This window comes from Orcinus orca, chromosome 19, assembly GCF_937001465.1.
Source record: "Orcinus orca chromosome 19, mOrcOrc1.1, whole genome shotgun sequence".
In the NCBI taxonomy this organism is placed as follows: domain Eukaryota; kingdom Metazoa; phylum Chordata; class Mammalia; order Artiodactyla; family Delphinidae; genus Orcinus; species Orcinus orca.
Window position 1 is genome coordinate 39,523,282 of NC_064577.1, and position 17,388 is coordinate 39,540,669.

The following is a 17,388-nucleotide window of genomic DNA, read 5'->3' on the forward strand; positions in this document are numbered from 1 at the left end:
TTGTGTTGTTTCCACCTTTGGGGTATTATAAATAACGTTGCTGTGAGCACTGATGTACAAGTATCTGTTTGAGTTCCTGCTTTCAATTCCTTTGTCTGACTTCTTTTGATCAGCATTATGTTTGTGAGATAAAAGGTACTGTTTCAATTTCTGCATAAATGTACGTTTTGGATTTAAAGTTTAGTGTTTTTATTGTGATGAACACAGGAGAAGGCAGGGCATCATAGTACAGTTAAAGAAAATTTTGAAGAATGAGTACAGATTTACCAAGTGAAGTTCCAAATAGAGAGAACAGCAGGCTCGAGGGCTCTCAATAAATATTTGAGGGAATGAAAAAGCACTGAGTTGAACCACTGTTAATGCTTTTGAGAGTTTATTATATGCCAGGTACTGTGCTAAGCACTTCACATACATTATCTCATGGAGCCCTAGCAAGTACCTCATGTTGTATCCACTTTACAGATTTGGAAACTGAGGCTCAGAGAGACTAAATAATTGTCCAAGTTATGCAGTTAGTGGTATAGCTAAAGTTATCCAGTTCTCCCTCCCTCTCTCTCTCCTCCTCTCTATGTATGTATGTATTTTATATATATATATATATATATATATATATATAAAATATAATCTTATTGTCAATATTTGGTCCCTTACTATTTTCACTTAGCTATTACCATAAAGCATTTCACATGTTGGTGAATATTTTTGTAGCATCAGAGCACAGTTTTAAATAGCTGCTCAATAGTATTACCTTCCACGCTGCAGTATACTTTTTTAAATTAATCATCTCACTTGGATAGACATTTAGATTGTTTTCAGTATTTTGTTTTTAAACCACATTTTAATAAACATCTTTATGACAGTTATTTGTACACATCCATGATTTTTTTTCCCCTAGGGTAAATTCCAGGAAGTGGAATTACTGGGTCAAAGGATGTTCACATTTTTAAGATTTTTGATACACGGTGCCACATTGTCCTCTAGAAGGTTGGACCTATTTTCATTCCCAGCAGCAGTGTGAAGAGCACCCCTTACTGTTCTCTTCCCAAAAAACAGGGTAGAGGCTAGAGAGGAACAGGGAATATTGGCGGGGGTGGGGGGGGCCTGCGGCTTGGGAGATGTGAGACTCCTGAAGATGTTTATAAGCCAAGAGGAAAGAGCAGAGGAGAAGGGGAGAAGTGAAGATACATGCAATCTGAGAAGGGAATAAATGACTGAGCAGAGTGGCCTCTGGAGCCAGGGAGGGCTGGGCCGATATCTGGGCTTGCCCTGCAGAGGATGTGGGAAATCTGGCTTGCCCCCTGCCCCAGGGACCCAATCCATCCATCTGGGGTTAGGAACATACACTCTGTGTTCCCAAGGCTCCATGGGTTGACTTCTATCATAACATTTACCACATTACACGTCATTTTTCATTCTTCTGTCTTACCAAATTCTTTGAAGGCAGGAACTGTGTTTTGTTTGTTTTTATTCCAGTATTCCCAAAGTCTATCCAATGCCTGCATTCAACGAGTACTTGATAAAAATTTATTAAATGAATGATAGATGCATTCAGAGAAGTTGGGGGAAGAGATAGGGAATTTGAGAGAGTTGTCTTCTGGCCAGAAGTGAAGTCTTTTTTTTTTTTTTTTTAAGTTGAGATATAGCTGATTTACAATATTATATGTTTCAGGTGTACAACATAGTGACTCACAATTTTTATTTTATTTTTTTTTTATTTTTGGCTGCTTTAGGTCTTCATTGCTGCACGCAGGCTTTGTCTAGTTGCAGTGAGCGGGGGCTACACTTTGTTGCAGTGCACAGGCTTCTCAGTGCAGTGGCTTCTCTTGTTGTGGAGCACGAACTCTAGGCGTGCAGGCTTCAGTAGTTGCAGCACGCAGGCTCAGTAGTTGTGGCATGCAGGCTCAGTAGTTGTGGCTCACAGGTGCTCTAGAGCACAGGCTAAGTAGCTGTGGCTCGCAGGCTCTAGAGCGCAGGCTCAGTAGTTGTGGCGCACGGGCTTAGTTGCTCCGCAGCATGTGGGATCTTCCCAGACCAGGGCTCGAACCCATGTCCCCTGCATTGGCAGGCGGATTCTTAACAACTGCGCCAGCAGGGAAGCCCCATTTCACAGTTTTTAAAGGTTATATTCCATTTATAGTTACTATAAAATATTGGCTATATCCCTGTGCTGTACAATATATACTTGTAGCTTTTTTATTTTATACCCAGAAGTTTGTACGTCTTAATCCCCTGCCCCTATCTCCCCCCTCCCCCTCCCCTCTTCCCACTGGTAACCACTAGTTTGTTCTCTATATCTGTGAGTCTGTTTCTTTTTTGCTATATTCACTAGTTTGTTTTATTTTTTAGGTCCCACATATAAATGATGTCACACAGTGTTTGTCTTTCTCTGTCTGACTTATTTCACGTAGCATAATGCCCTCCAAGTCCATCCATGTTACTGCAAATGACAAAATTTCATCCTTTTTTACAGCTGAATAGTATTCAATTGTACACATGTACAATTGAATATATATCTGTACAATTGAATATTCAATTGTGTATATATACGATTGAATGTATATATACACAATCGAATACTCTCTCTCTCTCTCTCTCTCTCTATATATATATATATATATATATCACATTTTCTTTATCCATTCATCTATCGATGGACACAGGTTGCTTCCATATCTCGGCTATTGTAAATAATGTTGCTGTGAACACTGGGGTGCATGTATCCTCTTGAATCAGTGTTTTCATTTTCTTTGGATATATACCCAGGAGTGTAATTGCTGGATCATATGGCAGTTCTATATTTAATTTTGAGGACCCTCCATACTGTTTCCCACAGCGGCAGCACCAATTTACATTCCCACCAACAGTGCACAAGGGTTCCCTTTTCTCCACACCCTCAGCAACATTTATTATTTTGATCTTTTTGATGATGGCCATTCTGACAGGTGTGAGGTGATACCTCACTGTAGTTTTGATTCACATTTCTCTGATTATTAATGATGTTGAGCATCTTTTCCTGTGCCTGTTGGCCATCTGTATGTCTTCTTTGGAAAAATGTCTATTCAGGTCTCCTGCCCATTTTTTTTTTTCCTGCCCATTTTTTAATCAGGCTGTTTCTTTTTCTTTTTTTTTTTTGATGTTGAGTTGTATGAGCTGTTTATATATTTTGGGTATTAACTCCTTATCGGCCGTAATCATTTGCAAATATTTTCTCCCATTCAGTAGCTTGTCTTTTCGTTTTGTCAATGGTTTCCTTTTCTGTACAAAAGCTTTTAAGTTTAGTTAGCTCACCAGAGGTGAAGTCTTAAGATAGCCATGGCGGTGAGGAAAATGGATAGAAGGGAAGAAGGAAGAACTGGCTGGGGATGCGGATATGCTTGGAATATCCTTGGAATGCTCAGCAGCTGGGATGAAGGGGTGGAACAAGTGGAGGTTGCGTCTGACAAGGATGCGTTTTGTGAGTGTGTACAGCAAAGGACAGGATGCAGTTGAGTTAAGGGTGTTTTGAAAGAGGGGCTTTCAGGGTTAGGTTTTTGAGGGTGGAGGAATTATGAGAGGAAAAGAGAGGAAAGAAAGAAGCCTGCAGTTGGGACTATATCACTGCCCAAAGCTGGTCTCTCACATATAATAATAATTTAAAATTAACAGAGGATTTTAAGGGATCTTAGCTCCCTATCTGTTTATTTTTCCTAAACTATTGAACTTGGGTATTTTTATACCTTTATGCGCAATTATGATGGCTATAGAACGGCGAATGTATCTGTAAATCCTGGATGGTGCCTTAACTGTTTATAGTAAATCCGTCCTGTAAAAAATCGAAAAGTGCTCCTTGCCTAACCGCTAGATGCTACTTGTTTCGTGTTTGCCTATTTGCTAGGCAAACAGGTGTCTGTCCCTTTAATTTGCATTCACTGGATTACTGGTGAGTTTTTGCACATCTGTCATGTTCCGCCAACCACCTTGTAAATTAATAGTTTAGGCCTTATGCCTTTTCTTCCCTTCAATTTTTTTTTAAAATTTCACAAGAATCCATGGGGACACCCCTTTGTAAAAAATTCAAATGCAGACCATAAAAAGCCCCACTGGCGCAGTCCCTCTCCCCTCCCCAGAGGGAAATATTTGGGAACCTGCCTTCCAGGCCTTTTTCTATTCATCTCTAATCATGGGGCTTGGTTTCGTTTGCTGTACATGTTGTATTCCAACCTTGGTAACAAGGCTGGTAATCTTTCCACGTAGTACATATGCTGGTCACTTGGAATCCCTCCCCAGTTTTCTCCTGCTGTGGGTACTACCCTTTGTAAGGACTGAATTGTATTCCATAGCGTGGTTTTGTTTACCGTTTCCCACATGTTGAGTTGTTGCTAGCAAGGCTGGGATGAATATTCCTGTGTGTACCAGCCTTTTGTATAACTGGGGAGCAATTGAAGGGCACTGCTCTTGCCCACTGAAGAGGCAATTTCCTTTCTGACCCACAGGATAAGCAAGAACTTATGTCTCCATATCTTCACAGGCACTGCATATTATCAATCTTTAAAATGTCCCCTGGGAATTCCCTGGCACTCCAGTGGTTAGGACTTGGTGCTTTCACTGCAGTGGCCCGGGTTCAATCCCTGGTCAGGGAACTAAGATCCTGCAAGCCACCAAAAAGTCCCTCAATCTAGTAGGAGAATTATATCTTACTGTTGTTTCAATTTGCATTTCCCTAATTACTGGTGAGGTTGAGCATGACCGTTCACTGCTTTGACAGATATTTGAGTGTCCACTCTCTGCAAGGCATTGTACAAGTCAGCAATGGTGAATAAAACAGATGTCATTCCTGCCCTTACAAATCAAGGAAATGAAATCTTTTAGCGGCAGTTACTTTTTCAACATTTTGCCTTTTACTTGTGTTTTTGATTCGGTGCTTTTATAACTAAATTTAAATTTTTTCTGTATCCAGACCGATGAGTCTTTTCTTTTATGCTTTTGTCCTGGAAAATCTTCTCTTACCCCCAAATCAGATACATAACCACATGCATCTTTTGGGTTTTCTTTAAGCAGGTATTTGTCATTGTAAATATAACAGAAAAGGCCATGCTCGCTAGGGTCTGCCTGCTGTAAAAGGGGAGACAGCTCGACATCCTCCCCTGAGAGTGAGGCTCCTGGCATGGCCCCAGGACTAGAGAGGATTTCCCTCTCTTCTCTCGGGCTTTTTGGATCTGTGAAATTAAAGCAAAAATTTCACCTAGAAAGGAGATGGTGCTGCTCTGCATAACGAGGTAAAAGACTGTCTTCATGTTGGTGAAAGGAAATACCCGCAGATACAACTTTCCACGGAGGAGGGGAGGCTGGGCAACAACTGCAGGAGGCCGACCCAGGTCTCCTGATACATCTCTACCATGTGACTCCAAGTGGTAATTACAGTGGAGAGCCCAGGGTCCCTCACCTCAGCAAAGGGACAGGAGAACAGCCACCTCCTCCAGGGGGTACTACAAGCTCAGGGTCTGGGAGAGTTCCTGTGTTGTTCTTATACTCTTTCTCCTATCACAAGAGTAACAACTGCTCAGTGCAGAAAACCTGGGAACCACAGAAGAGTACAAAGAGGAGGAATAAACATGGAGCGATAGGTATCTCAGCCACATTTCAACCTAACAGTCACACTTTTGTTCTGTGCACAAATCATTTATTTGCATTCATAAAAACTGGCTTGGGGCTTCCCTCGTGGCGCAGCGGTTGAGAGTCTGCCTGCCCAGGCAGGGGACACGAGTTCGTGTCCCGGTCCGGGAAGATCCCACATGCCGCAGAGCGGCTGGGCCCGTGAGCCATGGCCGCTAAGCCTGCGCGTCCGGAGCCTGTGCTCCGCAACGGGAGAGGCCACGACAGTGAGAGGCCCGTGTACTGCAAAAACAAAAACAAAAACAAAACAAAACAAAAAAACCCCAAAACTGGCTTGGCCTAAAAAGCTTCCTCTTAAAGATGAATGGTGGTACTTTTGACTCTGGGACCAGAGGAGGAAGTGAGAGGGAAAGAAGGGAAAGCTGGTGGCTGGTCCTCCTGTCACAGACCCTCAAAGACCATGAGTGCGGTGACCACAGTTTAAGATACTGTGCATCACTGAGGGGTGAGGAAAACCACCCAGTGCAACCACCCAGAAGGCTCTGCAGAAAGAGGGCTATTAGGCCAAGTCTTGGGGATCAAATCAGCTTCAACCAGGGCAAAAAAATGTGGGAAGGGTAGACCAAGCAGAGGGAACAGCACATGCAGATGCCTGGAAGCAAAGGGGAGCAGGTCATATCCAGCAACCGGTAACTAGTTTGCTAAGGCTGAGTTACAGGCATCTTAGAAGAGAGAGGGCGGATCACGAGGCCAGGGAGCTTGGCGGAGGCAGGGGCTAGAAGGTTTGTCTGCCTTGTTAAGTTTTTATTTTAGCCTGAAGGTGGTGTGGAGCCACTGAAGGGCATCATCAGAGTTCTGATTCCCAAAGATCGTCCCAACATCCTTGCACGGCGTGGGTTTCAAGACCAGTCAGTGAAGTCCTCCCTTGAAGTGACAAAAGCAGGACGGGCATTGGCAGCACTGCTAGAGGCAGAGGCTGTCACTCTTTAGGAGTCTGAACAGGTACATGGGTAGCAGGTCTCGGGACAACAAGGATCACTTCCTCCCGGCTTGGGGCCTGCCTGGATGGAGGGGCCATCATCCACTTAGGCGAAGGAGGAAGATGCGGACAAAGGCTGAGTCTGCAGACCTTCCCATGGGAGAGAGGAGCTGAAGTTCAGGTCGAGCTGGAGGTCAGCGGGTGGCTCAAGAAGCCAATAGAGGGATGAGCTGGCCCCAGCAGACATGCAGAGTGTGGATAAGAAGCCAGGGACTGGTCCTCCAGGGTTGCGGGGGACAACTGACGGAGTGGGCAGGACAAGCTCTGGGAGCAGCTGGGCACGGGGCTCACTGGATACACCCCTCCACACGCAGCAGCAGGTAGTCCCTGAGGAGCGGGGGCAGGGGGAGGCGGGCGGCAGCCTGTCGGCAGCGGCTGCCCAGCTGAGCACGGATGGCCAGCCGGGCCAGGTGCTGCAGCCGCCTCGGCTGATTGACCATGCACAGGGCCGAGCTGTAGAAGGCTTCGTGCTCCTAGATGGGGAGTGGAACAGGGTCAGATGGCCCAACGCCCTGACTTTGCCCTTCCATCTGGGGGTGACCTAGTGGTGGGGCCCTGGGATTTTGCAACCTGCACCCACCTGGGCGTTCGGCTCATCTTGAAGGACTCAGATTCAGAAGCAAAGGCCCTGCAGGGGTCATGGGAGCTGGGACCACACTGCAGAGCAGGGTCTCAGCCATGTCTGCACCCACCCCCACTCCAAAGATACTGGCACAGTGCCCACTCAGTCAGAGATGCCTGATAAATGTCTATACTGATGCAGGTAAGAGAGAGGCTAGAGAGTTGTGTGCAATTAAAGGTTGTCCTGAGCTTCCGGGGGCAGGGGTACCCTGGAACGCAGAGGTTTCACTCTGCCCCTCCTCCTCCCACCCAGGGTCCCTCTTGCTCCTGCCTCCAGGAAGCCCACCCTGGAGGGACAGGCCTGGGGCTCATCCTTCCTCTCCATCTCCCCCAGAGCCCAGGAAGGAGCTGTGCTCATGGGGCGGACTTACCTGCCACAGCTCTGGAAGCACTGCCTCAACCCAGGTATCACAGGATGGAACACAAGGGTAGGCATTAAGCAGGACTTCCAGGGCTCGAGGGAAGTTGGCACAGTGTCTCAGCATCTAGAAATCAAAAGAGAGTCTCAGGGCTTCCTGGTGGCGCAGTGGTTGAGAGTCCGCCTGCCGATGCAGGGGACGCGGGTTCGTGCCCCGGTCCGGGAAGATCCCACATGCCGCGGAGCGGCTGGGCCCGTGAGCCATGGCCGCTGAGCCTGCGCGTCCGGAGCCTGTGCTCCGCAACGGGAGAGGCCACAGCAGTGAGAGGCCCGCGTACAGCAACAACAACAAAAAAAAAAAAAAAAGAAAAAAAGGAGTCTCAGACTAGAAAACAAAAGAGGGTCTCAGGGGTACCATGCCTCTACCAACCAGCTTGGGCCAAAGCCCCACTCACATCCAAATCTGTTCTTTTTTTGCCTGCCCACGTGCCATGCAGGATCTTAGTTCCCCGACCAGGAATCGAATCCGTGACCCCTGCAGTGGAAGCGCAGCGGCTTAACCACTGGACTCCCAGGGAAGTCTCACATCCAAATTTGAGAGGCCAAGATCTGAGTCCCTCCTCATCCTTTTCTAGCCTCAGTTTACCCTACCTTCAAGTGTACTCCAACCTCCTGGCCCCAGCCAGTTTCCTTGGGGGCTGTTTTTCTCCCTTAGACACCCTCTCCCATAGCCCTCACTGGTCCTTCCCAAGAGGCGGACAGATCTCTGGCCCAGAGAGCGGGCTCTCTGTCTCTTAGCCTCTCTTCCTGGAGGCTGGGCAATTCCAGCTCCAGGCATACCCCGCCCGTCAGGAGTCTTCTTTCACAGGCCCTCCCTGCGCACCTCAGGGCGCGCAGGCTGGGCCCCATAGTCCAGCAGGGCAGCAAAGAGGATCTCGGGCTCCCAGTTGGGGGCGTCCTGGACGGCCTGCAGCGCGCAGTCCATGGGCGTTTCGCCCGCCCCATTGGGAACTGCAGCGCAGGCCCCGTGGTGCAGCAGCAGCTCAGCCAGGCCCCCGCAGCCGTTGGCACAGGCGTTGTGCAGCGGCGTGTGGCGTTTGCGCCCTGCCGCCCGGGCATCTGACCCGGCTTCCAGGAGCCGGCGCACGGCGGCCTGGTGCTGCCGCCTGCTGCCCGGGCCCTCGGCCCCCGCGCACGCGGCGTTCAGGGCCGTCTCGCCCTGGCTGGTGCGCAGGTTCACGTCGGCGCCGTGCTCCAGGTAGAGAGCCACGTGCTGCTCCAGGCCTCGTGCCGCCGCCACATGCAGGGGCGTCACCTCGCTGTCCTGTACCGCCAAGTTCACGGTTCCTCCCGCCTCCAGCAGCTGCTTGGCGCACCTGGGGGCAGGGTACAAGGCCCTTGAGGCAAATCCTGAGGGACCAGGCCTGGCCTGGGACCCCCTCAGCCTGCTGTCATCCCTGACCCCTTCTTCCCACCTCTCTTGGCTCAAGCGAGCCTGGCGCCCACCGCCAGACTCACAGAGGCCCCATGACAGAGAGCAGAGCTGGAAGGCCCATCCAAGTCACTGGGAGCATTTCAGTTTTCAGCCCAGAAAAGTTGTGGTGCAGCCCAGGACATACAGCAAGTTAGTGACTGCGGAGGAATTAATACTCACTGCCTCAGACCGTCCCTCCCAGAGTCTAACCTGACTCCCCCATCAGATAGGGACCCCAAGGCCTTGTTCTGAATCACTTGTCAGTGGTCTCCTAACATTTTTTTTTATTAGCCCTATTTTATTTTATTTATTTATTTATTTTTGCGGTACACGGGCCTCTCACTTCTGTGGCCCCTCCCCCCGCGGAGCACAGGCTCCGGACACGCAGGCCCAGCGGCCATGGCTCACGGGCCCAGCCGCTCCGCGGCAGTGGGATCCCCCCGGACCAGGGCACAAACCCGTGTCCCTCGCATCAGCAGGCGGACTCCCAACCACTGCGCCACCAGGGAAGCCCTTCTCCTAACATTTTGAAAGCACAAAAAGTTTTGAAAACCCACTAATGTGTACACTGTGAAGCATAGAAAATTAAGGAGTATGACCCCCAAAGAAAACAGAAATAGAAGTCCTAATTAGTAAAAAAAAAAAAAAAAAAAAGTCGTAATTAGTATTTTCTTCCTGTCTCCAAACATGAAGACCACCTTTCTCAGCCAGCCACACCCACTCCAGCAAAGGAAGGCACTTGGGTCCCACTTACTTCACTTTCCCCTGGAGAAAACAAACAAAACCAAACAACAAAAACCAGGTTTTAGGGAGCACGTGTTTCACAGGTGTTTCATAGGTCAGACACTGTTGAGGCAAATAGGCATCATTAACCACCTCGGGGTAAACCAAACACGCTGCAAACTAAATTAATGATGGCACTAAACTAACAGTAATCTAAAAAGCCAGAACGGTAACCACTGGAAACTCAGGAGCAGATCCATCAACCCCATCGAAACCCTGATGAAAAAGTATCCTTCCCCAAAATGGCCAGCATTCCAGCTCCCTTCAGTGCGCATGTCTGGTAGGCACTTTGCTCAGTGGCCAAGCTCTGAGTAGCAGCCAGCCAGCCACACACTACTTAATTTATTACCTCGGTAAGTGCTAATCATAGACTCGTTTCTGTTTCTATATACTAAATTTAAATAACTCCAAGAAGCTCGCCCAGTAGGGTTCCAGTAAGTGAGACCATTCTCAGTTCACTTCAAAGGATCAAGTGTGCTGGAAGGTGCACCACATGCCCATAAGACCTCAAGAAAGGACTGGGAATTTTGGATCATTTCTGGGTCCATCACTGATCTAGATCTACATGGGTAGATTCCAGCACGTGGGCTGTGGAATGCCTTTCAGGAGCCCTTGATTCCTTGCCCCCGCCAGCCTTATCTGTGGACCTGACTTGTCAAAGTGCAAATACCTTCATGTAGGGTGTGGCCAAGAAACTGTTGACCTTAAAAAGGTGGGAAGAGGAAGCGTCCTTCACACTAAGATTGGGAAACACTGGGCTAGATCTTTCTTGATGCCTACCTCAAAATAGCTAGGAATGTGGCTGCAGAGGGTTCCCAGGGAATAGGAGACTGCAGTTGGGACAGGGTTTTTCCAAAAAGCAACAGGGCTTCTGCCTACTGGGCTTAGCTGATGTGACCTTGGACAAGTCACTAAACCTTTCTGAGTCTCAGGTTTTTCACCATAGAATGAGACCTGTCTCAGGATAGAAAGCCCAGAGATAATAAACCCATGTACCTATGGTCAACTAATCTATGACAAAGAAGGCAAGGATATACAATGGAGAAAAGACAGTCTCTTCAATAAGCGGTGCTGGGAAAACTGGACAGCTACATGTAAAAGAGTGACTCCCTAACACCATACACAAAAATAAACTCCAAATGGATTAGAGACCTAAATGTAAGACTGGACACTATAAAACTCTTAGAGGAAAACACAGGAAGAACACTCTGACATAAATCACAGCAAGGTCTTTTTTAATCCACCTCCTAGAGAAATGGAAATAAAAACAAAAATAAACAAATGGGACCTAATGAAATTTAAAAGCTTTTGCAAAGCAAAGGAAACTACAAGACAAAAAGACAACCCTCAGAATGGGAGAAAATATTTGCAAACAAATCAATGCACAAAGGATTAATCTCCAAAATATAAAAACAGCTCATGCAGCTCAATATTAAAAAAACAAACAACCCAATCCAAAAATGGGCAGAAGACCTAAATAGACATTTCTCCAGAGAAGACATACAGATGGCCAAGAAGCACATGAAAACCTGCTCGACAACACGAATTATTAGAGAAATGCAAATCAAAACTACAATGAGGTATCACCTCACACCAGTTAGAATGGGCATCATCAGAAAATGTACAAACAACAAATGCTGGCGAGGGTGTGGAGAAGAGGGTACCCTCTTGCACTGTTAGTGGGAATGTAAATTGATGCAGCCACTATGGAGAACAGTATGGAGGTTCCTTAACTAACTAAAAATAGAATAACCATGTGACCCAGCAATCCCACTACTGGGCATATACTCTAATAAAACCATAATTCAAAAAGATGGGGCTTCCCTGGTGGCGCAGTGGCTGGGAGTCCGCCTGCCGATGCAGGGGACGCGGGTTCGTGCCCTGGTCCGGGAAGATCCCACATGCCGCGGAGCGGCTGGGCCCGTGAGCCATGGCCGCTGAGCCTGCGCGTCCGGAGCCTGTGCTCCGCAACGGGAGAGGCCACAACAGTGAGAGGCCCGCGTACCGCCAAAAAAAAAAAAAAAAAAAAGACACATGCACCCCAACGTTCATTGCAGCTCTATGTACAATAGCCAGGTCATGGAAGCAACCTAAATGCCCATCGACAGACGAATGGATAAAGATGTGGTACATATATACAATGGAATATTACCCAGCCATGAAAAGGAACGAAATTGGGTCATTTGTAGAGACGTGGATGGATCTAGAGACTGTCATACAGAGTGAAGTAAGTCAGAAAGTGAAGAACAAATATCGTATATTAACGCATATATGTGGAACCTGGAAAAATGGTACAGATGAACTGGTCCGCAGGGCAGAAATAGAGACACAGATGTAGAGAACAAACGTACAGACACCAAGGGGGGAAAGTGGCTGGGAGGGGGGTGTTGGTGGTGGTATGAATTGGGAGATTGGGATTGACATGTATACACTAATACGTATAAAATAGATAACTAATAAGAACCTGCTGTATAAAAAAATAACTAAAATAAAATTCAAAGAAAAAAAAAAGAATGAGACCTGTCTCCCATGACGTTGTGAGGACATGTGTTTCTGGCATGTGAGCTGGAGACACACACACATACCCACACACCCCCTCCCCAAACCATCTCAGCCCCTGGGCACCTACTGTAAGGACTCAGGGGTTGTGCAGAGGTGCAAGGGTGTTGTGCCTTCCTCAGACAACACATTGACCTTGGCGCCGAAGGTCAGCAGCAACCGCACACAGTCGGACTGGGCCCGGGCACAGGCCTCGTGCAAGGCGGCCCGGCCCCCAACCCGGGCGTCCAACTCAGCTCCCCGCCGGATCAGGTAGCGGGCGCAGTCGGTGTGGCCTCGGGCAGCAGCGATGGTGAGGGGTGTCGTATGCTTGGCTTTGGGGGTCAGCACCCAGAACCCTGGGGGGAGCAGGCAGTGTTAAGGGGGGTGGGTATGAGGCTGGCAGGCAGGGCAGGCTGTCATGTACAACTGACGCTGCCCTGCCCTCTGTACGCCTGGCTGAGCACAAACCCTGTGCCCGTCTGTACCTGTGGAGAGGGGCTTGCTCAAGCCCCAGCTGAGAGTGTAAATTGGAACAGCCTTTTAGAAGTTTGTCAGTCTGTAACAAAACGTAATGCGTGGGTCATAGGAAAAACATTTAATTGCTCTTTTTTTTTCTTCTTTTTTTGGCCACACTGAGAGGCTTGTGGGATCTTAGTTCCTCGACCAGGGATCGAACGCTGGCGCCGGCAGTGGGAGCGCCGAGTCCTAGCCACTGGACTGCCAGGGAATTCCCTTAATTGCTCTTTAAAACCACAAGGGCAGCTAAGGAGGGTGAATCCTGTTAGGGAAACCTCTGGGTCTTTGAGCTGCTGGTGGAGTCCTTGGCTCTTTTAACTTGGGCGCGCTGGTGTTGGGGAGGGGAGGGAGTTACACACAGGAGTGCCTGGAACTGACTCAGGGAGTGGCCAGAGCAGAGCTGAAGAAGTCCTAGGATGCTCCTGGGGTGGGGAGGGTGGCATGGAAATGGGGGGAAGGGCAGAGAGGGAGGATAAGAGATGGAGGTAGAGAAAAGAAGAGTGGGAAGAGGGGTCGATCACGGGACTGGTGTTGAATCCGAATTGTAGAAATCGCCAAGGTCTTGTTCGAAGGACACAGATGGCTAATATCCTGCTGTCAGTTGTTTGCATTGTAGCTAAGTAAATCCCTGGGTTTCCTAAATCTTGGGTAAAGCATGTTTTGTTTTTTATTAGGATTGAAATTAAGGCCAAGTTCCATTTGGGAGATGGAGATGGTGGACATGCTGGAAGAGGAGACCAGGGTGCCCTGGGTGGGGTCACATCTCTAACAGTTGAAGGAATTTGGCCTGGTGGTGACCGTGAGAGCATAAGCTCTCCAAGGATTTTGAACCCCCATATCCATGGGTGGGGTGTGAGGCAATCTCCTGTCAATCTTTTTTTTTTTTTTTTTTTTTGCGGGGGTGGTTTCTTTTCTCCTGCCTAAGAACAGAGCAATCATTTGCTTTACATGGACAAACCTTCTGGTCAGAATAGATCCTAAGGAAGATCATTGAACAAGTACACAAAGATGTTGGTCATACTGTTATTTAAAATAGTTTTTTTTAAAAAGGAAACCTAGGGACTTCCCTGGTGGTCCAGGGGGTAAGACTCCATGCTCCCAATGCAGGGGGCCTGGGTTCGATCCCTCGTTGGGGTACTAGATCCTGCACGCATGCCGCAACTAAGAGTTCGGATGCCTCAGCTAAGAAGTCTGCATGCCAAAACTAAGACCAGGTGCAGCCTAAATAGATAAATAATAAATATTTTTAGCAATAAATAAATAAAACAAAAAAGAAGCCTAATCTAACCAATCTATTTGGGGGCTAGTTCTATAAATCATGGCACACCCATACAATAGAATTCATGCACCTATTTAAATTATTACGTGGGGAATTCCCTGGCAGTTCAGTGGTTAGGACCCTGAGCGTCCAGTACCGAGGGCCCAGGTTCAATCCCTGGTTGGGGAACTGAGATCCCGCAAGCCGCGCGGCATGGCCAAAAAAAAAAAATTATGTGGACTTATGGTTATTGACATAGAAAGATGTTACATGAAAAAAACAGGCTATAAATAGCATCTGGAGTATAATTTAATTCTATGAAAGAAAAAATATTCACGCGTGGAGATACATTCAGAGAAACGATTGCATTCGAATACAACTGTGTTCCTGTGGAAGTCATATAACATGTCACTATAACTTGAAATCTGAAAAGACATACAAATCACTAAGCATGCCTCATCTCTGTTTAGGAGGGAGCTGGAATCGGCAGTGGGAAGGGATGGTCTAGTCTATGGTCTGGAGGGGGGCGATGGGGCCCAGGCTCCCCCCCCACCCTCCCCTCCTCCCTCTCCCTCCTCTTCTGCCCCCACCGGGTGCTCCCTACCCTGTTCAGCTGACCAGGCCAGCTGGTTGCTCACTGTCTCCACAATCATGTTGGCAGCGCCTTCATCTTGGAACAGGGCTTGGATCTGTTGCAGGTCACCGGAGAACAGGGCATTGTGCACAGCTGGGTCCCGGCAGGAGCGGCGCGGCCGAGTGAGTTGGGTCCGGGAACTCGAGGGGCACCTTTGGCTCTGGTACTGCTGGGCTGCAGCCCGCCGCCGGTCCTCCCATTCCAGCCACTCCCGCTTCAGGCGGAGAGAGCGCAGGGTGGAGGAGGTGAAGGGGAAGGTCTCCCCTGCCATGGGGAGGGATCCAGGGGTCTGGGCAGTGGCAGCTGGGCAGAGCAGGTTCCCTCAGCCCGACTGCCACCCTTGCTCTGAGGAGCCACCCTGTCCCCAACCCGTGACCCAGAGAAAGGAGCAGCTGAGGCTATAAATAGGCCCTTTGCTGTTCTGGTAAACAGTTTGCCCAGAGTCATGATCTTGGTGCAGAGAAAGTGTTGGGCCAACCCCCAGCCCGCGGCTAGGGACAGCCCCTGCCCCTGCAGATACCCTCCAGCTGGGGAGCCGGCCCTCAGCTGAGCTCCAGGTCCACACCTCCCACTTCTCTGGAGTGAACATCTTGGGTTGGCAGGGTCCGAGGTGAGTGAAACAGTCAATCAGGGAAATGGACGGGACAGGGTCTCTCTGATGCTGTCTGGAGGGCAGACCCCTGCCCAGGAAATAAGGGCAGGTGAAGTCAGAGTTTGAACCCCTCTTCTTGGCATCTGCACATACACACACAGGGCTTAACAGCACTTAAATCCCTTTTATATCCATCTTCACTCAGGTGACCATACATATTTTCTGGCTTGCCCGGGTAAACAGCAAGCTTGATTTTGACAATTAATTATATGATCAGGCTGATGATCACAGTCTGACCGCCTCTGAGATGGGTGGCCTTATTTCTGTTTTACTGATGAGGAACTTAAGGCTTAGCGAGGTGAAACCACTTGCTCAAGGTCACAGCTCGTGACGGGGGAGCCAGACTAGGACCACAGTGGGTCTGACTCTGTAGATGGTGCACTTTGGTGAGAGAGCCTCTCCCCACCTTCCAAGCAGGACAGCATGGTCCCTAATACTGCCTTTAATGCGTCTTGGTTAGGGTTTTTTTTTTTCCCCCCCGCAGCTCCTAAAAGGGCTTACATGCCTGCCTGAGGAGGACCAAGGGCTTGACCTCCCAACTCTGGGGACCAAGGAGACCTTCAAGCCAGAAACCCACTCACTCAAAGTGGCTGTGCTTCCACGAGCCTCTAGGGGGAAGAATGAGGCCGTGAAACAGCACTAGGTGGTGGCCGCCGAGCAGTGAAGGGGAGGGCAGGAGGGAGGTCAGCCCTGGCCCCAGAAGCTCTTCTCAGCCAGTGGGTGGTGGGGCAGCCCCTTGGCCCCTCAGGGTCTGCCTGTCCCCATCCCGCCCTGGCTGCAGGCCATGGCTGCCCCGGCACACACACACACACACACACACACACACACACACACACACTTTCCAGCTCACACACACACACACACACACACACACACACACACACACACACACTTTCCAGCTCCCATTCTCCCATCTTCAGTTACCATCTCAAGGCCTTTAACCTGGACCAGCCCTGCCTCCTACCTGGTGTTCCCTCCTCTGGCCACAACCCCTCTGCTCCACTGCCCAATGGGAAGGATCTATCTAAACAGTTCATTTCCTAGCTTGAAAACGTCTGCTGACTTCCAAGCCCTGCCCTTTCCCACTAAGCCCCATGCCCTGGTCTGGCCTCACATCAGGCAGCTGTCCCCTCACGGATCCTCGCCTTTCCCTCCCATTCCCTCTGCTTGGAATTCCCTCCTGACTCATCCCTCAAAGTCCACCTCAAAGGTCACCTGCGGTGGGAGACACCTGCTCAGGTCGCCCACCCCTGCGGTTCCAGCCACCCCCCAATCCGTGCTCCTGGAGGACCTTCCGTGTGCTTTGTCAAGCCCCTGTCCCCAGGTGCCGTGGACCACAGCCTGCCGCGCTGGATGCGGGCTCCAGAGCAGGACCTGAACGGATTCAGCTGGGGCTCTGGTGCCCAGCAGGGCCTGGCGCACAGCAGATCTTGTTGCGCTGCTGAGGAGCCCTTGGCTCGTCGTGGGCCGGCCTCTCACGTGTAGCACGTTGACTGAGGGCCCCTGTTCTCCGCCGGGGCAGACACTCATCTGCCTGCCCAAGTGGGTGGCAGCAGCCTGGGCTGTTTCCAGCTCTGCCCTTACCCTGCTGTTCACCCACTCTGGCCCCAGCCTCTTCGTGGTATTCCAGGGTGGGGGATCCCAGAGGAGGAATGAGATCATGCCCAGCGAGGGCTTGGAGATCCTCAGAGAAAGGCGCCCGTTCGATGTTTTAATTGCCCAGCCAACAGCCCGGCTGAGCACCCGGAGCTGGGCTCCCAGGGCTGGGAGCTGGCAAAACGCGACGGGGCCGAGAGGGGCGTTCTCCCGAGGCTCACGGTAGTCATGGTCGGTGGGGCCTGAGGCTGTTCTGACCTCCCCAGCCTCTCTGCAGCTCTTGTCACAGGCCTGAAGGTGCTCTGACTACAGATCAGTCCTCAG

The 17,388-nt window shown here is 49.6% G+C and overlaps 1 protein-coding gene across 1 annotated transcript; it reads right to left on the minus strand.

The window, feature by feature from the left end:
* Nucleotides 1-5,508: 5,508 nt before the first annotated feature.
* Nucleotides 5,509-15,180, minus strand: ASB16 (ankyrin repeat and SOCS box containing 16). The gene is made up of 5 exons (XM_004286000.3): nt 14,787-15,180; nt 12,497-12,764; nt 8,494-8,986; nt 7,624-7,737; nt 5,509-7,104 (listed from the first exon to the last, which is right to left on the minus strand). The coding sequence occupies exons 1-5, from the start codon at nt 15,085-15,087 to the stop codon at nt 6,919-6,921; spliced, it is 1,362 nt and encodes a 453-aa protein (XP_004286048.1). The 5' UTR covers nt 15,088-15,180; the 3' UTR covers nt 5,509-6,918.
* Between the last annotated feature and the right edge of the window lie 2,208 nt (nt 15,181-17,388).